The sequence below is a fragment of the Beta vulgaris genome, chromosome 1 (assembly GCF_026745355.1).
Source record: "Beta vulgaris subsp. vulgaris cultivar EL10 chromosome 1, EL10.2, whole genome shotgun sequence".
In the NCBI taxonomy this organism is placed as follows: domain Eukaryota; kingdom Viridiplantae; phylum Streptophyta; class Magnoliopsida; order Caryophyllales; family Amaranthaceae; genus Beta; species Beta vulgaris.
In genome coordinates this window covers 52,711,279-52,732,957 of record NC_079202.1, presented here as the reverse complement: position 1 = coordinate 52,732,957, position 21,679 = coordinate 52,711,279, and the positions used below count along the sequence as shown (strand labels likewise).

Here is a 21,679-nt window from a genome sequence, read left to right as displayed (position 1 = left end):
CATGTAGAGCCAAATCTCAATTCTATCGTCACTTCATATGACCAAAAATCTAAAGATGAAAAATAAAAAAGAGCATGTTGGATCAAACTCTAGCTGTATCTCTGAAATTCAATCACGCAGTTAGATCAAATGAGGATTAAAGGGAGTAATTACCCAATATGATCTTGGACAAAAAAGGATTTTCCAATGTGCTTTACGTAAATTTGATTAAACATAGTTAACATACATTGACACGAAAAAGTGATTTTTGAACAAAAGGTTGTGATGTAAAACCCGATTGTTTCTGAACCTGAACACCCCGAAAATTTTAAGGTCAATATTGACTGGACTCGACCTAACAATCATTAGTTTTATAGTTATAATCTGAAATTACGAAAAAATTCGACTAAAAGTACATCTCACTAATAAAAATCAGAATTGTTGATTCTAGTGTGACATTTATTCTATGCATACCACATTTGTATAATTAGTATGTGTGATTACATTTCAGTATTAATAATGACTTGTATTAGCCTGAATCATACATTTATTAGCTTTCCTTATTTTATTTTATTTTTGTCATCGGAGAGTTTAATAAAGAGACTTGATTCAATCGATAGTAAGTTGCAAGAGGACGAGCTTGTTGTACTTGGTTCCTAGAGACTTTCGTGCTAATACAAATATCTTGAAATCTCTTAACACGCTAACTCAACCTAAATCTTAATGTTTTGAACCACTATTAATATGACCCAACTATTGCACAAACAAAATGACCCAACTAATGCAACCCAAAATATATCTAACTCGACTAAACCGACCCGTTTTTCTAATGAAGAAATGAAGAAATTGACGGAAACATAATTAAACGCAAAAACGACGAATTTTGGAGATGAAGATGTTGATGAGGAATCTTGGAGATGAAGCAAGCAATTACCTGAGAAGACTAAGGTAAGCAAAATTAAAGTTGAATTCGTAAATCATAAAACCGAATTTTGACGTTAATTTTGAGGTGTCTGTTAAAATTTTATGTTCGAATTGTGATTTGTGCTATCAATCTCATTTGTATGATGCAAAATTTATCGAGGATTTGGTAACGAAATTGATTTTTGCAGCGAATTGTAATTTTAAGTAATGGTGTTGGATACTTTTACAGAATTTCCAGGTGATGGTGGTTTTGTTGCAATTAGCAGTGATTCATATATCTGAAGTAAACAAATTGAAGGTCTTGTATCAAATCCAAAAATACAAATTGAGTAGTTATGTATACGCTATTTTAGTCCTATCATTGTAGCCCATTCCACCATATAATCGTCCATTATCTTCTCCTTCCTTTGTCTTCTTTTGAATCTCGAATTACAACAAACAATTTTAAAAATAATTCGATAGTTTTACGGAATGTATTAAACTAGTTATTAAATAGATTGAATCAGTCACTAAACCATTCTCTTATTAATATTGGGCTTGGGATGCGCCTACTTTTAAATTAAAAGTAGACGGTATCTTACAAGATCAAGTGATTTTTTTTTTTGGCATAAACAATTGATATTAAGTAGATTTATTGTCAAATAAAACAAAATTGAAGTACAAAACGTAGAAAAGGATACGAATAAATGGAAAGTTGAGAGAAAGATAAAAAAAATGAATAGAATATTCAATAGAATAGAATAGATACATGATTTCAATAATGTGTGTATATCGGATTTTTTGAGGCAATTATTGATTCTAGGTGGAAATTCTAATTGGTCAACAAAAATAGATATCAATGCTCATTTTTTTGTTTTTCCTTAGTTCAGCCAATTTATTATGAAAGGTAAAAGGGGTAAAGAAACTTTGTGTTGATGGTCCTCTAAATATGAGTTTTCTTCTTCTGGATTTAGAAAAGGAATAAATAGATCATTTAAATTCCGGGAGGCTTCATAAAGAAGTGGGTTTTCAATGCTTATAAGTTTTGTTATTTAATGATGCTAGCATGGGTGCTGTAGATTTGTGGGAGTTTGAAGTATATAAGGATAAAAGGGTTATAAGTTTGTAATTTGTGTAATGCATGCTAACAGATGCTAGGAAGATTATGTTATTATGGGTTTTATGTATTGACAAACTATTTCTACCACAATATGTGGTTTATTAGCAAGAGTTGTGTGCTCAGAAATTTTAAAGTATTTTTAACCTCTAGCTGAAATGATGAGCAAATAAGAGTTGCTAGCTACTTTCGAGAAATTGTTTGGTGTGCTGGTATATTTGGGAGCCTGCTTTGTTTTGGATGATGCCTTAGGTTTTTCTCAATGAAGGGATTTATGTGTCTGTGTTATTGTATGTTGTTTTTGCCTTCTTTTAAGGACGTTTTGTGTGTTCGTATGTTCTTTTGTTGCCTTTTCTTTGGGTTCGATAAGAGAAGGATTATGTCAGTTGATGTATTCATTTTGCTAATGGAGACTGCGCATCTATTTTTGTGGGCAAGTCTAAAAGCTAAGTTAGACTGTAAGTTGTACAAGTACTTTACGTGTCTGGGGAAGTGGAGATTTTTTTGTTAATCTGGAAAAGAATTACGAAATTGTTAGTATTCTCTCTCGCTCGACACCAATGAATCTTTTATCTGATATAAAAAGGATTATATGTATTTCTGATAATGTTATATGCAATACAAGAGATACCTTGATACTTCATGCAGAATGATGGATTATCTCAATACCTTGTTAGTTGTTAGTAATAAAGATTCAAGCAACCTTGAAAACTTATTAGTTCGAGCATATTTATGCCTTATAATGAAACATCTTTGCAGGTCCAGCTCTCATTGCTACTCCTGTGGCTTCTTGAAACGTGGAGATTGAAATCATTGATAGATTGTTTTCTGCACTGTATGTCTGTATGTGGCGATGGCATTAAAAATTATGGAAACGTTTGGAGTGTCTGTAGAGCATTGTGCTAGCTGCCTAGCTGGAACAGGCTCTTCATCAGAGATGGTCAGAAGTGCAAGTTTCTCTTCTTTTAGTATGTGTCGTGTAAAACTGCCCCATTAGTAGACCTGAAATGCATAAAAAGAATCTCCCAGATCTTCTGGAAATGCACATGTAAAGGATGATGCTTCAAGTGCTGGCTACTTACTAATAGGGGATTGAGTCACTGGTGATGTGGAAGAATCAGTTTACAGGTATGATCTATTGCTTGATTCTGAAGAATTCTTTTAATACTTAATTTCTAGGTTTGAGTATGACATTTTGACAGAAAATTTGCAAAGTTATTAAGCTAATGAACAAGCAATTCAGGATGAGAGGATCGTGTTTGATCCCCTAATAATAATTATTAAAAGGATATCATGCACTTTTTTCCATTGCTTTACGACAATCTCTATGATATCTTCCCAATTGTAATTCGAGGACCCAATTATGTTAGTAAAGATCGTTTTATTGGCTATTCCTAGATTGTTGTACTGCCAATTAGCCATGGACCTCATCTTCAGGTTTTGTTTATACCTAATAGACTTCTCTTAATTAGAATCTTACTTGCCCCATTGGTAGGGTGTCATAAAATTTGTTGTGGTTCTTGAGAAGATGGGTTGCAAGGTTACCTGAACTGCTGAACAAACTACAGAGAACAATGTCACTGTCACTGGACCACCGACCACCCAGAGATTCATCTGGAAGAAAGCATATGCACGCCATCGACGTCAACATGAACAAAATGCCAGATGTTCCAGTGACTCGTTTTTTGTCGCTCTTCATGCAGATGGGCCCACCGCCATTAGAGACGGTATGCTTAACTCCATTCTATGAACATAACTCTCTGCTTGTGCCATAAGTAGATTGCTAATTGATTGATGGCACTGCAAAATTCTTACATGGACCTTGATTAATTAATGATAATGACATTTAGTGTGTCAGACTGTCAGAGGTAAATGGGAATTTGGACTTGCCTTGTTATTGGAAAGAGCAAACAGCAACCAAATTGTTTTTTGTTTGTTCTAATGGTGTTTAAAGTGTCACTGCCCCTAGATTGGAAGTTGTGATTTTTGCTATCCCCAAGGGCCCAAATGGGCATCTCTTGATAGTTGATACAATTATGGAAGTGAAGGACCACTTGTGCAACATTGATTTTCTCTCCACTAATCTTAAATAGCCAAGTGCCTTGGAAACTATTTTCTAATTTTGTGGTGAAATGACATCTCTTGTTTTAAATGTTACTATGGTGAGAGATATCAGTCAACTTATCGGATAGAAATTTCTGGAGGTTTAATCAAAAGACTGGAATTGAAACCCCATCTCTATCACTCCATGTATGAGGGCTGATACATCACCAGTCACCACATGATGTGTGGGACTAATTTGCCCACCCTTAGGACAAAGACATAACTTTAAATGAGTCTATCACACCCGACTAGACAATACTTCCTTTGTTTTCTTTTAGTTGTATCTAGAGTACTTTGCACATCTGTCATCGCACAACTTAAAACTTTAATATCTCTAATTATGCACAAGGAAAAATCATAAGTTGATATCTTGAAAATATATCGAAACAAATCTAACAATACCTCACATGATTATATTTTTTTCTTTGTATAAGTAATACAAGAGGGTCAAAACGAATTTTGTGAATAGTGTCAAAAGTTAATATGGTACAACTAAAAGAAAACAGAGGAATTCCTCAAAAAAAATTGAAGGGTATGCCAATATCTTAGTATAATGTCTGAGATTTTCCATATTGTGCCTGTGCTCAAAATTTACATGTGTGCATGGATTTACCATTTCACAAATGTTTATACTTTCTCCTGCATGCGATAATATTCTTGCCTCCTTTGCACGCGGGTAAAAGAAACAATACTTCTTGCATCTATTTAGCTGCTACATCTTCATTTCCACACAATCATGCTTGTTGACGTGCACTTGACATTAACATCTTTAATTACTATATGTTAGTATATATTGTGAAGAATAGATATTTTGAAAAATATATATTGAGATAAATCCAACAGCCTTATTACAGTTTGTGTTTATATATCTGTAAAAATATTCCAATCAAGGATAGTAAGTATATGAATAACTCAAAAGTTAAACTGCTGCAACTAGAAAAGAGGGGGAGAAATAGATACTATCACCTATTCACTTGTCACTTCTGTTTATGACTTTTGTTATGTGAGTGAGCACTTGCTAGCTGGACTGCTGGGGAGTGACGGAAGCGGAAGAAGAGACGATTGCCATGTGCATAGAACACAGTCCTTAACCTTGTAGAATTAGGTAATTATTCAATATAAACTGGTGTTTATTAATTTTGGAATTCCTTTGCTTGGGGAAATTGTTGAGGAAATACTATGTGATCAGTTCACCTGAGATACTAAATGTGACCATCGATCATTGACACATATGATGATCATTGGATGGCCATGGCATTCTCTCTTGCTGCCGGTGCAGCAGTGCTGATGTTCTGGTCACCATCAAGGACCAGGGATGTACAGGCAAGACCTTCCGGGATCTCTAAACCTTATTGCATTAGTTTTGTTTTGAGACGAAATTAAGAGATTAAAGTGCTTCCTACTTGAATTATCATCACATTCTTTATATTATGTTCTTAAGATATTACTGTATTTGTTGATAGTACAACTAGAAGTTCTAGGATGTATTTAATGAATTAGAGATAAGTACTTGGGTGGCTGAATTTTGAAGTTTAAACATGTGATGCAGACAACATTCTTATGGATTTTGGAAGTCATTTTTTTAGTGTGAGGTACTGAGTTGCCTATTGTTGTTTCAAGTTGCATGATTGCAATTTGCATCCCTCTCGTAAATAAAAAAATATAGTGCCTCTTTTCTTTTTTTGGTGTTGTGAGACTTGAGAGTGTTTGGTGGTGGTCGGTGGTTTTTCTATTTTATTTTACTTTGGGTTTTACAGGAACACTAAAAGTAAATTATATATTCCTGGTTCTCAAATCTGAACTTTTTGGCCAAAATAAATATATAAAAAATCTTTGTCATAAGGAAAAGTTCATGTGGAATTTTACTTGGAAAAGAAAATGTTATGTATTAATGGATTCAGGTCCATAACTATGATTTTAATATATGAGATCTTGCAGCACTTATTAATGAGGTCCTATCGATTAGTATTACACGTCAAAAATTCATTATAGGCAGTATTGCAATTGGATTTTATTTGGTTTGTTTAACATACTTATTTGATATATCAATGTTTTGTATATTTTTTTTAAAAAAAAAAAGATTTTACATGCGAAGATATATTATGTAAATTAACTTAAAGCAGGAGGCGTTATTTTGAATAACTTGAAAATTTCAAGAATCCACGTTCTCAAGGACAATTGACTTACTTAGGGTATGTTCTCTTCGACATAAAACAATTGAATTGAACTGGACCGAACTAATTGCAATTAAATTGAATTGAACTGAACTTATTGCAACTGAACTGAAATGAACCAAATTATAACTAAGAAATGATAGTTGGAGTTGAACTGAATTGAACTGAACTGATTGCAACTGAATTGAATTGAACTGAACTGATTGCAACTGAATTGAACTGAACTGAACTGGAAATAAGTTGGGGAGAACAATCCCTTACTCAAGAGCGTAAGAGCAAAAATCCTTCCTTAAGCTTCGCAAATCAACTTCTCATACTTCCCTTCCTAGTTTTAGTAAGCAATATTCACCAATATAATAAGAGGATTGAAATTGGTCTAATAGTTGTAAGATTTTCTTCTCACAACAGTTTGATATTACCTCTCGAAAAAAGGATCTTCAAATATTTCTCCTCCTTATAAGAAAATTCGCCTTACTTATTTAAAAAAAAAAAGATTTACCAATATATCTCAATTTCAATATTATTTTACGAGAGAACTTGTTTTATACTTTTACTACAAATGATATACTACCGCTTATTTTACCACTCCTATGTACCAAAAGAAAACACCAAGGACTCTTGAATCCAATAGTATGGTTTCTATTTCTTATATGCGGGGGTCATGCGGGGGTCAAGGTTCAAATATTGGTGGAAGCAAAAATTTCAATATTATTGGGGATTAGGAAAGATGGAGGTTTGAGACTTGTTGCGTCTCTAGATAAGTGACCTTGTGCGAGAGTCGTCCAGAAAAAATTGATCAAAAAATGGAGCAAAAGAAAAGAGTATGTGGGGCCAAACCCTTAACGTAAGACCAATAGAGTTGGGTCAAATGATTGATTAATGGAAATAGAAAAAGAGTAATAGTTCATCTCATCACCGCCAAAAGTTGTAGCATGTGATAGTGTCATTATTAAAAGGCGAAAAGGGCGAAGGTGGAAGGTAAACATGTTTTATGGTCGTTCTTCCTTTGTAGTCTGTCCATCATGTTATATGCGTTTTCTACTTCATACCCATTTAATATAAGTTGAACATTCATGGCCTTGCCCTTTATCAATACTCAACATACTCACTCACTCACTTTCACTACAATTTTTCTTTTTTTCAAATTTTCAATATTATGTGTTAGATGCTTAGATTAGATAATATTGTGCTGGTAGCTGGCCAAACGAATTTTACTATGAGTCTATGATTCTAATTGAAATATCACCATATTCTTTACAAAAATGCTTTATTTGTTGGTTATTATATTCGGTGTGTCTTAGACGAATTTCTAAGATTAACAATGACTAAATAGAGAGAATGAGAGATTACATAGTGAGTCTTTTTAAATGGCTCGAGTAAGGACATGTTCTCCTTGTCATAAAACAGCTGAACTGAAATGAATAGTGATATGTGAGAGTAAAAGTATTGTCGAGAACTGAATTGAATTGAACTGAAAATAAATTGGGGAGAACGAGCCCTAATGATCGAGTCTGCTATGAGATGTTGCAATTGTAAAATTAAACTGATTATTAATCTCCATCGATAATTTCATTGTAGCATAATTATATAAAGATCCATTAATGAACCAACGCAAATACATTATAATTACAATGTCACGTTATCTATACATACATGCACATTTAATTCTATTATTGGCAATATTTTTTTATCCATATGAGCCACGAAGAACGTACAAAGAAGGGGGATTTGAACATATGATCTATCATTCACAGCACTTCAATCTTAACCACTAGATAAAGACATCCTTGGTCTATTATCGGCAATTTAGTAGCACGTCTAAACTTCAACACTAACTTTGATACAAGTTGTTGGGTCCATGCCAAGATCACGCCAAGCTAGTCACTTTCACATTCTTACTAATGTCAAGTATATAATATGATTCTGATACAAATTACTTTGATAATTTTCTGAAGCTCGTTGATTGGTTGAGATAGCTTTATGATGTTTTCTTGATCATATGATTGCTCAAAAGAAGAAACTAGCAAAAGTTTACAGCATATAACGACGAACAAACAGGAAAGCAGTGTCAGATGAAGAGAAGATAGAACTATTTACTCAAAACACCAAAAAGATTGAATTTTAGATCTCATCAATAAATAAATAAAAACCATAGTTTATACTTGTAATTGTATCTGAACTAATTTCTAAATTCTAATGTTGGTAAAAGTTAGCCACCTTGGCACCCACAGGTTAATAATATTACTATGATAATTTAAGCACATTACATAATTTTATTTTATTAACAAGTTAGGTGAATTTTATGATGAGAAGTATGATGCGGAGAATGTGGGTCATGGAGGTTTAAGTAATTTATTGTGTGACATTATTTCCCCTTTTTCCACTTAGTTACCTATTAGAGAAACTTTAAGCTCAAGAATAAGTTATTTTGTCCAAACAAAATTTGCTTGAATATGACATGTTAGTCGAGGTATTAAGGATTTCTTGGCCTAGGGGTTAAGATTGAGGTGTTGTGAACGATATGTCACAGATTTGGATCCCCTCTTATTTTTCGTACTTTGTACTGCCTTTGTGGCTCATATGAATCGGAAAAAAAAAAACGTGCTAGTTGTTAGTTAATCGGTTTTAATTACTGATTATAGTAATAGAGAAAAGTCTTAGTTATATTTATGTTGATGTTTCCAATGCAATTAGAAGACTACTCTCTTATTATTATTATTATTTTCGTTTTAAGAGTTTTTTTTTCAATATTACCAACGTTTTAAAAGTATACAACAATAGTATATGTTTTGAAGAAAGATCACAAGAAATGCAAATGATAAGATCTTGAAAGAACAAAATAAGTTTAAATAGTGAGGTAAATAAGAACTCAAGTCAACCTTATTGAAAAAATGTGTAATTTTTTCTACTCCCTACGTTCCTTATTGATATTCCTGGTTGGTATTTTGACACTATTTGGAATAACATAGAATCTTCTAAATTTTCTCAATATATAAGAAGAAATATAATCATGTGTAGTCTTATTTAATTCGTCTCAATTATTACTTTGATAATAATCTTTTCTTTCAAAAGCAATAAGTTTGCTCACTTTTTATTGTCCAAAGATAGAAGTTTAGCATTTTGTTGATAATACTATGACAAATTGATAAGTAGTATAGACTCTAGAATCTAGATCATAGAAGCTTAAAACATTGATTGAAATACAAGATATCCAAGGTATTTCCCGGAAAGATGCTTTTGCCTCCTTATCAAGCTTGTTTCTAGTAGCAAGTAGCACGTACACCTGCCCAACATCACAAAATTGAGGACTTATTTCACCTTCACATGTCTTTGTCTCCCTTTAGCATTAACTCCCTTCCCTTCTTGCATACAAACAAACAAATCCTATAGAAAATTGAGAAGAATAACACCCAAAAATATTTTGGAAAATGTAATGTATCCAATTTCATTTATTAACTTAATTAAGATCTATTGTTTTTAGAGCGGTCATCGAAAGAACAAGTTTAAAATCACGATTTATCTTGCTAATATATTAAAAGGTATTCCTAAGTAAAGAATGGTGTCACGCGATGCTTTCCTTATGATATATCTTATTCCATTTATTACTTTAATTAAGATCTACTCGTATCTTTTGTGGTTGCGGTTTTATTTGAAATGAGTTACAGCGAGGGTTATTCATGTTTGAGTTTGTCTAAGAAGAGACCCGCCTATTTTAAAATTAAAATTAGGCAATAGTAAGCCCAATATTAAAAAGAGAAATAGCTTAATAGTGACTAGGTTAATTTTTTTCGATGACTAGTGTAATCCATTTAGTGATTAGGTTTACTTTTATACTAAAAATTAGATCGTCTCTTTTAATAATGTTTGTTCGTGTTTATATTCATTTTGATATTGATTATATTTATTTTTCAAACAATCAAGAAAACCTTATAAGCTGAAAAATATTAGAATGTGATTTTCGAATTTCCTATCTAGTCTTTTCCTAATATGGAGAGGATACTATCTAAAACTTTATTTTATATTCCATTATTCATACTTTTTTGTGAAAAAATTATCAAAACTCATATAGGTCCTAATAAAAATAAAAAATCTAATATACAAAAATACTTTTGCAAGTTTGTCATTAATTTGGATGAATACTGAAAGTCAAAGAATTAAGAAATTTCATTTTATAAAATACTTAATATATAGCCATCCTTATTATGGGCAATTTTCACCACTACCATCAATCCTATGGCATGAAACCAATTAACTAATCCATAATTAGCACCAAAATTTATCCCCTCCAGCCCACATCTCCAATATTATTTCAATCCCAACCTTCCTTCCCCTCTAAATGGCAAATAAATAAATAAGATTTCTACTCAATTTGCTTAAAATTAGATGAGGATAAAATAGAAAGGCTAACTTTAAGGCAGTATGACCAATCAAATTACTTCTCAATGGATAAATTAGACTAGATTCTTTTATTCTCTTTTAATTCTTCTCACTTTATTCACAAGAGTAATTTTGACTTTTAGTGGGTTGTCAAATTTAGCATATCAATAAGCATTAATTGAAAATTCCTCTATGTTTAAGTTTCCCTTTTTTTACCACATAGTACTTCCTAGACTAGTACTTCCTAGACCTTAGTAGTAGTACAATCACCAAAAGAGGATGGGAATGACATATTAAAAAAAAAAAAACTCAAAGGACACAAAAAAAATTTTTTAAAAAAAAATAGAATAAAATAAACTGAAAAATAAATTTACCTCACCTACCATTGTAATTTTCTACTTTTTTTTTTATTAGGAAAGGAAAACTTAGGTTAATCTCGTTAATCCAAGGACCAGCCTAAAACATTCCTACGAATAATTAGAGAAAAATTGTAATTTTTACTGTCTTTTGACTCTGAATGGATCTCCCTATTTAGTAGCTTCAAGTTGATCTGAAAATTTTAATCCCCCATTTTTCTAAAATTTCCTAAATCTTTTTCTTCATTTTCCTCTCTCTTTTCCATAATCAAAATCAAATCTCCTTAACCTTTACCTCTTTGAAACTCCAACTCTTCCATCAACACAACTCACCTCTCCAAGAAACCATAAGATTCCTTCCCTTTCTTCCCACTATCCCTCCCTTATCTTCAACAAACTCCATTTCTTAGCTCTCCTTAGAGATAAGAGAGAGAAAATCCCAAAACAAAAACACAAAAAATTACAAAAAAAACAAGAACAAACTACCATTGTAATTTGCTACAAATATTTCTGCAATTTACCCACAAAAATTCCACATTTTGAGCAAAACCCAGATACCAAAACTCAATTCTGAGCAAAACCCACAAATTATCTCCCCTCCCATCTGTATTATTCATCTTAATTTCAGGTGGGAAGATAAGATTGTTTGTTTGTTTGTTTTTATTTTTTTGAAAAGATAAGATTTGGTGGTTTTGGGTGTTGAATGAAAGAAATGGCTCACATAGACAACTCCCCATCAACACCAGGAAAGTTCAAAATGGAGAAATCTGGTTACAACATTCACCACCAATACCATCATCGTTTAAGATGGCCTGTTGCAAAACTTACATTTTGGTGTTGCATTTTCGTTGGATTAATTCTAGTATTTATGTTGAGATCATCATCTTCTTCTTCGTATTCAGCCTCAGATTATAGAGATAAAGATAGTATTAGTACTCGTCATTCCCGTTCCCTCCGCACATTCTCATGGGGCGGCCCCTCATGGGAGAAGCGCGTTCGAAACTCAGGTCGAGTTCGAGCTCCCAACGGTTTCTCTGTGCTAGTCACCGGTGCTGCTGGTTTTGTTGGCACCCACGTCTCAGCCGCATTGAAGAGACGAGGTGATGGTGTTTTAGGATTGGATAATTTCAATGATTACTATGATCCTTCATTAAAAAGAGCTAGACAAGCTCTTCTTGATAGAAGTGGTGTTTTTATTGTCCAAGGTGATATAAATGATGAACCTCTTTTAAAAAAGTTATTTCAACTTGTTCCTTTTACTCATGTTATGCATTTAGCTGCTCAAGCTGGTGTTAGATATGCTATGCAAAATCCTTCTTCTTATATTCATAGTAATATTGCTGGTTTTGTTAATTTGCTTGAAGTTTGTAAATCTGTTAATCCTCAACCTTCAATAGTTTGGGCATCATCTAGTTCTGTTTATGGGTTGAATTCTAAAGTTCCATTTTCTGAAAAAGATAGGACTGATCAACCTGCTAGTTTATATGCTGCTACTAAGAAAGCTGGTGAAGAGATTGCTCATACATATAATCATATATATGGTCTTTCACTTACTGCCTTAAGATTCTTTACTGTATATGGTCCTTGGGGTAGACCAGATATGGCTTACTTTTTCTTTACTAAGGATATATTGAAGGGAAAATCCATACCAATCTTTGAGGCTGCGAATCATGGCACCGTTGCTCGTGATTTTACCTACATTGATGATATTGTCAAAGGTTGTTTAGGGGCTTTGGATACTGCTCAGAAGAGTACTGGTAGTGGGGGTAAAAAGAAGGGTCCTGCTCAATTAAGGGTCTTCAATTTGGGGAATACGTCGCCTGTTCCTGTTTCCGATCTTGTTTCCATATTGGAGTCTCTCTTGAAGGTAAAGGCTAAGAGGACAGTCATGAAGTTGCCTAGGAATGGTGATGTGCAGTATACGCACGCCAACATTAGCTATGCTAAGAGGGAGCTTGGGTATAAGCCCACCACAGATCTGCAAGGCGGCTTGAAGAAGTTTGTTAGATGGTACCTCAATTATTATAAACCAGGAGGGAAGAAGAGCTCTGTGTGAGGCGTTTTCTTGATGCTGTAACTTATTCAATGTTGCACCACGGTAGGGATTATGCCAAATTCTTGTTCATTGATTCTTCGTATGATTGTTTTTTGGAGGTTTGTCTACTCATTGCTGCATCGATTATGTCCTATTTGTGTAATCTTAGCAATGCCTTATAATGAGAGAATACTTGCTTCACCCCGTGATGGGAGAAGTTTTGGGATTACAGAAAATCGTTTGGGCATCATAAGCTGTACAAGAACCATCTATTTTTTTTTCTTTTCCCATTCTTAATCTCTTTCTTGAGAATGTAATTCGTTGTAGTTTCAGCAAATGTAGAATTCATGAGTAATAGAATGTTGCCAATTCATGGACTTGTGTTATTGCAATGCAATTTGAATAAAGTTAGGACACAATGCCTTCATATGTGCTCTTCTTTTGCTTTCTTTACACAAAATTTCATTGATAATCTATAGTATGTGATGTCATATATATATGTGTGTGTATATTCTCCTAAGAATTTTTCTTTACTTATTTTGCTTCAGCTTTAAATTGCATTTATCTTGCTAAAGAATTGTATGTGTAGTTTCAACCATCAGAAGCTTCTTATGCATTGTTGTCATAATAGTTAACATGCTGAATCTCTTGTTGGAAAGGTCTATTGTTGTTTAGGACTTCGCCTTGAATGTCCTTGTTCGTCAATAGAAGGTGACTCTCGGGACCTGAAAAAGGTGTCTCGCGAGCTTGCTGGTTATGAAAAATTTGTATTTTGGACCGGTTATAGCTATCAATATGTACACTCTTAAGGTATTTCTCCTTAACATACATCAGGTATATGGAACTCCTCCATCGATAGAGTTACGTTGTAAGATGTAAGATCTATGTAGTTTTGAAGAATAGATGCCATTATATAGTGCAGGTGTGGAGCCGTGGTCGAAGCCAGAATGTTTTGCACTCTGGATTCACTCTGATTAAGGATGCGGCATTATTCTACTATTGTAAACGAGACCATTTCGTATAGCAGGTAACTCTGGTCTCTGGTGCATATTTTATGGATTCAAGTTATGTAGATTACATATTCTAGTTTCTTCCATTAATGTTTTGGGAAATGTGGATCTAAGTTTTAGATTTGTTGCTGTAAGTATCTTTGATTTTGTGGAGATGCTATAATTCTATATAAATAATAGAATAATAAGAAAACTAATGATGCCAGATCCAATGGCGCAAAGTATGGTTGCACAGGCTTGCAGCACATGTAGTCTCTGCTTTCGTGTTTTCTGGTATTCTTCTGTGGTTTTTTCCCCATGTGGTTTTTATAACCTTCAGATGATGAACTTCTGCATTACAATCTTTATGTTGCTGAAGTAAGTTTTTTTTAAAATTTTTTAGCATGGCATTGGGTAGGAATCGGCTATTCGACAAATTTAGCTATTAGCTATCGCACTAGCTCTTTGCTGTTGTACTAGCTATTATTACTCAAACCTTAGCGGTTATGGTATTTGGTTATTGTTCGACAAATTTAGCTATTAGCTATCGCACTAGCTTTTTAAGCGGGTATTATACTTCCCAAACATTGTTTAGTTTTGACGATTTTTACATACAAATTTATAAGCTACTTAGACGATAGTTGCCGGGTTTTTGTACTAGGATTATCAAGGAAACATTAGCTTAATGTAATGTCCCATTTTTATTGCTTTAATTGGCATGAGAGACCTCATCTCTAGTTCCAAAATCTGGACCAGAAAACCTTAAAACTGGACATTCTTTTTCTAGATGAAATGTCATGTTCAAAAATGGTGATGGCTGTTAGATTGTATTAAAAATGAAGTCAAAAAGTTCTGATAGGCTCAATCTAACAAACACAATGAAATGTCATTTTTCTTGATTAAACAAGTTTTAATTGCTCTAGCAAAATTGTCTTTGCATTCTAATTACTTAAATTTGTACCTTGAACCACTTTCTTCCTGCGTTCTTTCTTGTTTAGGGAACTACTAATTGTATGCTGATTGTGATATATTGATGCATTCCAATACTTTTATGGTATTGTTTCAATTCATAGTCATTGGTCTATTCTAAAATAATCCATTCACATCTTATATCCTTTTCTCTTCTTTTTTTCCTTGCATGTTAAGGAAATTTTAAAAAATTACATACTATTCCAACATCTAGTTTCGCTGAACACTTGATCGAATAACTAATATGTCGACCAATATTTTTGATGACTATTATTACCCGTTGTCTCAACAATTAATTTTGTCGAACAAACTCGAAACACCTCCTAGTCACATATACATTCAAACAAAATTGAGAAGGGGGGGAGACCCACAAGAGCGCTGATATGCGCATACCCGGTATGGACACTGTTTGTCCATACCGTGGCAAAGTTGTAAATAAATACAACTTTTTCTTTATTTTTTTGGTTTTTTTTTTATGTATGTTTTTTTATGTATGTTTTTTTTTTTGGGTTTTTATTTGCATATATTCATGATTTGATTCACATTATAGTTGGTCTAATTCACATTGTAGTTGATCTGATTCATATAATAGTTGATCTGATTTCTCTCCTACATGATCAGAGTTGTCTAAAATGCCATTAAGTTAACTTTTTTTGTCTTTTTCTGGCAAAATTACTAACATACTCCGGTATGGACACTTTTGGCCCATACGTCAATGGTTTCTAAGACCCACAAATAGTATTGAATATTCATTTTGGTCAAAAAGGTGACCCTTATTGGTGACTATTGTTTGGTGATGATGAGTGATGGGAATTTGTAAGCTGTCAAATGTGAATATGTGGTGTTATACTTTCATAAATTTAGGGGTGGGTAAGGAAAACAATTGAATGCACTTCTGATATATACTTGTTATTAAGGTGTGTTGTTGTGTTGGTTTTGCTTTCATAAGAATTGACAAGGACAATTGTCCTTTCACTCTTCTTCTCCTCTCTTTTCTTGTGATTTTCTTTCCTTATGTTAGACTTTTCTGCCTTTGAAAAAAAGTTACCTTACTCATGTAATTGTCATGATGAAATTCAAAACCTTTGATCTTCTAATGTAACTTCTTGTGTCTTTTTGTACTTATTGTTTTTGTTACATACACCCAATTCAATGAATTCATCATTTTCTTGGGAGGATATTACCAGAAGCGACTAAGATCATGTGTAAGGTGAGCAACTGTACAGAGCCCCTAAAATATAAGGGGTTCAATTCTATTAGTTGTCCTCCTAAATAGTGGATGCAAATTTAAAGAAATTAATTTTTATTTGGCGTTTTTCTTCTTCGTCTTCTATTATCCAAATAGACCTATTAATAGTTCTTCCATTTCTTCCTATTCACCAAAAGAATTTAATCTTTATAATTTAATTTAACACATAGCCTCTAATTTTATGATACGGCCCTGAATATTATGCTTTGTTTTGCCCAAGAGTTTCAACTTCAATATCTTCTCTTTGAGACCACAAGATATTATGCACGTTAAGAATATGCGTAAGTGTCGTGTCTCACGAATTAAGGGAAGCAAGAGTAAGTAAGATCCCAAGTGTTCTTATTCATTACTACTATTATTTATTAGGACCACATCATATTCATATGCCCATCTTGGCATTTGTTCCTGTAGTACTTTGGTTACTGTACGTTATTTGAGCTGATTTAGGACATGAGATACCTATTGTAATTATCATAATGAGTACAAACTATGAACCTAGTAGAGATGGAAGTAAACGGTATCATCACCCCTAATATGAAGGTCCGTTTTAATAAGGATGTATCTTATATACTTCCTCCATTTTTTATTAGATGTTACACTTTTCAAATCACGGACTCCTAGATAATTTTTGGAGAGGAGAGAAATAGAGAGAATGAAAAACAAATGGATCCCATGTGAAGTTGTGAACATGTGATAGGAGAGAGATAGAGAGAAGTTATTACCCAAAATAAAAGTGTAACATCTAATTTAAAACTTCCTAAAATAGAAAGTGTAACATCTAAAAAAAACGGAGGAAGTATGAAAACTTGAGTGACAAAATGATGATTCCCAGTATTAGGGATGAATATGACGGCGCATGATACGATGATGTTGTGGATATTTGAGCTGTTGTATTAATGAGTGAAATAAAATATACAACCTTAACCTAGAAAAGAGAGAGGAATACTATATATATACATGATGATAAAGTAAACCTAAATAAAAGCTGTAGGCCCAATATACAATGAATAGTTACAATAAGTATGGGCCGAAAGGAAGGAATGTGATATATTCCTTTACCCCCCCGCAAGCTGGAATGGAGAATGAAAGTCAACCATTCCCAGCTTGGACATCAACTCCTGAAACTGTGAAGAAGGGAGAATCTTGGTGAAGATATCGGCGATCTGAGCACGAGTGGGGAGATAAGTGAGCTGAATGAGACCCTCAAGGACCTTTTCACGAGTGAAATGGCAATCAATGTCGATGTGTTTGGTCCGTTCGTGGAACACTGGGTTTTTGCCAATATGGATGGCGGATTGGTTATCACAGTGTAGAGTGACCGGAGTAAGAGAAGTAAGGCCCATCTCAGATAACAAACGGACGACCCAAGTAATTTCAGCGGCTGCATGGGCCATGGCACGGTATTCGGCTTCGGAGGAAGATTTTGAAATGGTGCTGTGTTTCTTGGATTTCCAACTAATGGGGGAGCCACCAAGGAGTAATACGTAACCGGTTAAAGATTTCCGAGTATCGGGACAGCTACCCCAGTCGGAGTCGGAAAAGGCTTGAAGGGTGAGGCTGGGTATGGCGCGAAGGAGGATACCTTGGCTATGAGTATGATGAATGTAGGATAAAAGGTGATAAAGAGCAGAGAGATGAGCAGTGCGTGGTTTTTGCATGAATTGGCTTAGAGTTTGAACGGCGTAAGAGATATCGGGACGAGTGTGTGTGAGGAAATTAAGTTTGCCAATGAGGCTACGATAAACGGAAGGGTCAGGGATGAGGTTGCCATCATCTTGGCTGATTTTAAGGTTGAGGGGAAGAGGAGTAGCAGCGGGTTTGGGAGGAGGGAGATTGGGCTCAGTGAGGAGTTCATGGGTAAATTTATGTTGTGTGAGAGAAATGCCTTCGGGGAGATATGCAAGTTCGAATCCCAAAAAATATCGAGCTTTCCCAAGGTCTTTGATACTGAAGGTTGTGGCCAAAAAATGTTTGAGATGAGTTATGAGAGTAGAGTTGCTGCCGGTTATAAGAAGATTGTCGACATAGACAATGAGGATGGTGAGATCTTTGTCTTGACGGTGGATAAACATAGAGTAATCATTTTTGGACTGAGAAAAACCTTGTGAGAGAAGAGCTCCGGTGAGTTTGGCGAACCATTGACGACTCGCTTGTTTGAGACCATAAATGGATTTTTTAGTTTACAAACCCGGTGATGAGGATTAGGGAATCCGTCCGGAGCTTTCATGTAAACTTCTTCGTGCAAATCGCCGTGAAGAAAGGCGTTGTTGACGTCGAGTTGATGAAGGTGCCAAGAACGAGCTGCGGCAATGGCAATGAGACAACGAATGGTGGTCATTTTGACCACTGGGGAGAATTTTTCATCAAAGTCAATGCCTGGGATCTGAGAGAAGCCGCGAGCCACGAGGCGGGCCTTGTAACGGTCGATAGTGCCATCATTGCGGAACTTCAGCTTGTAAACCCAGCGACTTCCAATCGCTTTCTTACCTTTTGGGAGATCCACCAAGTCCCAAGTATCATTGTTGGAGAGAGCAGTAAGTTCAGCTTGCATGGCTTGTTGCCATGCGGGATTAGAAACAGCTTCAAAATAAGACCTGGGTTCATGGTTAGAAGCAATAGTAGAGACCAAAGCATGAAATCTATTAGGCAACTCAGAATATGGAATAAGGTTACACCAATGACCAGTGATAAGGGATGTGGAAAGAGTAGTGTCGTAATCGTGAAGGTAAGAGGGAGGTTTGGTGATGCGAGATGACCGACGAAGAGTGAGGTCAGGGAGGTGTGAGGGTGAGGAAGTAGTGGTGGATAATGGAGGTGTGAGAGGCTGAGAAGAGGGAGGAATGTTGGGAGGGGGAGAGAGTGGGGCCGAATGAGTTAAGTGAGGAGAGAGATGGGAAACCGTTGGGGAGGAGGGGGAGTAGTGGGAGAATGTGTCTCATTAAGAGGGGGAGTGGTGTGAGTTGGCATTATGTCAGAAGGATCAGAAGAAGTGGGTATATAAATGGGATCCAATGTGAATGAGTGGGGTATGTTAGAGGTGGGTGGAAAATTGGTTAAGTGAAATGGAAATATATTTTCATGAAAAGTAATGTCACGGCTTGTGAAAAGGGACCCAATACCAAGGTCCAAAACTTTGTAACCTTTTTGGCCATTTGGATAGCCCATAAAAACACAAGGTGTGGCCCGGGGAGAAAATTTGTGTCGGTCCTTTTTGAGAGTAGAAACATAACATAGGCACCCAAAAGAGCGTAAGTGGGAATAATCTGGGTTTTGTTTGAGGAATACTTCGAAAGGTGTTTTGTGTTTAAGGCTCTTAAGAGGAAAACGGTTTATGAGATAAGTGGCGGTGAGGATGCACTCACCCCAAAATTTAATGGGGAGGTTCGATTGAAATTGTAAGGCTCGGGCTGTTTCTAAGAGGTGACGGTGCTTGCGTTCCACAACGCCGTTTTGTTGTGGGGTGTCACGAATGCTAGTTTGATGTTCAATGCCATTTTCTCGGTAAAATTGTTTTGCATATCCTTCACATAACTCTAGAGCATTATCGGTGCGAATAGTTTTAATTTTGGTATTAAATTGGGTTTGAGCATAAGCAAGAATAGATTTGATAATAGAAATAGCATTCGTTTTGGACTGCATTAAATGGGTCCAAGTGCACCTAGAAAAATCGTCCACAATCGTTAAGAAGTATTTGTGGCCCGCGTGTGTTGGATATTTGTATGGGCCCCAAGTGTCGATGTGTATTAACTCAAAAGGTGAATGGGTTTTGATACTGCTAGTAGGAAAGGGTTTTCGGGTTTGATGTGCTTGGGGACAAACATGACAAATGTGAGTATTTATGTTCCACTTGGCATGCCAGGTATTAAATGCAGTTTATTGAAAGGGAGGTGTCCCAAACGTAGATGCCATAGCAAAAGAGAAAACTTTTCATTTCTAGGAATGTGTGAAACATTACAATATGAGTTTTGATCAGATAAAGAGGCCCCATTACAAAGTTTGTTTGCACTATTTTCCACAAAAGGCAGAACAGTACTATTAGCAACAATATTGGTATTATAAAGATCATCTTCTTTCTTCAACTGTGTATCCACATAATACAACCCATTTTTGTGTTTACCAAGAAGCATAGGCGTGCTCATTGAATGGTCCTGAATAAAACAATGTGAAGAAGAAAATGAGATTTGACAGTTTAAGTGAGAGGTGAGTTTATTTATTGAGATGAGGTTGAAGCGAAAATCGGGTACATGAAGAACATTATGCAAAATAAGATTGTGTTTTAATCTAACGCTACCAATGTGTTTAATTTCAGCTTGATGGCCATTAGCAGTGCTTATGTGATTTTGAGGGCCGGTGACTCTCTTATATGTAGTGAAATGGGAAAGGTGAGGAGTGATATGGTCGGTGGCACCGCTATCCAAAATCCATAAGGGTTGCGTAATAGAAATCATAGAGCAAAGGACTTTACCTGCTAACATGGCGGTAGATGTGCTGTCGTGGTTGTTCGGATTTTGTGTTCCATTGTTGACATTTTGCTTTTGTATCATGTCCATGAGGTGGTTGTACTGATCTTGGCTAATCATGTGTTGGTCACTCGCATTTCCGGTCTCATTTCCTTCTTGGCTTCCATGACAGTAAGCCACAACTTTCTTCCCCTTTCCATTGTTCTGACCATTGTTGTTATAAAATTTGTGGTTTGGTGGGTAACCGTTCAACTTGTAACATCTTTCCGTGGAATGTCCTGGGCATTTGCAGTGGTCACAATAGTAATTATTTTTCTTGAAAGTATTACCTCTGTAGTTTGTGAAGGTTTGTGGGTTTCTTTGGTGGTCATGAGTTTGAGTTTGGGTTTTGTGGTTAAAGGAGGACTGAAATTTCTTGTTGAAAGCGGCCATAGCTGAAGCTTCTGGGTCAATGGTAGATGAACCCGTAATTTCTCGTTGTCTCTCCTCTTCAAGAAGAGCATGATAGGCTTGGTTCACAGAAGGGAGAGGCGATTTCATGAGAAGGTTACCCCTTGTTGTGTTATACGGTTCATTTAAACCCATTAAGAAATGCATGAGATGTTGATCTTGAATGAGTTGAGAAAAAGCTTGCGCAGACCCGCAAGTACAGGTTGGTAAATCTATGGCTTCCATGTATTCATCATGAAGGTATTTGAGTTTGGTGAAATAATTTGTGATGGAGAGATTGTTTTGAGAAAAGTTGGAGATTTCTTTTTGTATTTTATAGATTTTCGTGCCACTCATGTGAGCGTAACGAACCTCGAGCTCAGACCAAATTTCAGCAGAGGTGTTACAATACAAAATGCTTGAGGCTATATCCTTGGTCATAGAGTGAATCAACCAAGATATTACCATGTTGTCGCATCGTTCCCACTGGTTCAAGTTGGGTGAAGTGCTACTGGGTTTCGGACATTTTTGAGTAACAA

The 21,679-nt window shown here is 35.2% G+C and overlaps 1 protein-coding gene across 1 annotated transcript; it reads left to right on the top strand.

Moving 5' to 3' along the window:
• Positions 1–10,477: 10,477 nt before the first annotated feature.
• On the top strand, positions 10,478–13,471 carry LOC104905390 (UDP-glucuronate 4-epimerase 3). The gene has a single exon (XM_010693922.4). The coding sequence runs from the start codon at positions 11,713–11,715 to the stop codon at positions 13,063–13,065; it is 1,353 nt and encodes a 450-aa protein (XP_010692224.1). The 5' UTR covers positions 10,478–11,712; the 3' UTR covers positions 13,066–13,471.
• The last annotated feature ends 8,208 nt before the right edge of the window (positions 13,472–21,679 follow it).

Excerpts from the sequence above, each read along its gene's own strand:
- LOC104905390 (XM_010693922.4), top strand. The coding sequence starts at position 11,713 with ATGAAAGAAATGGCTCACATAGACAACTCCCCATCAACACCAGGAAAG.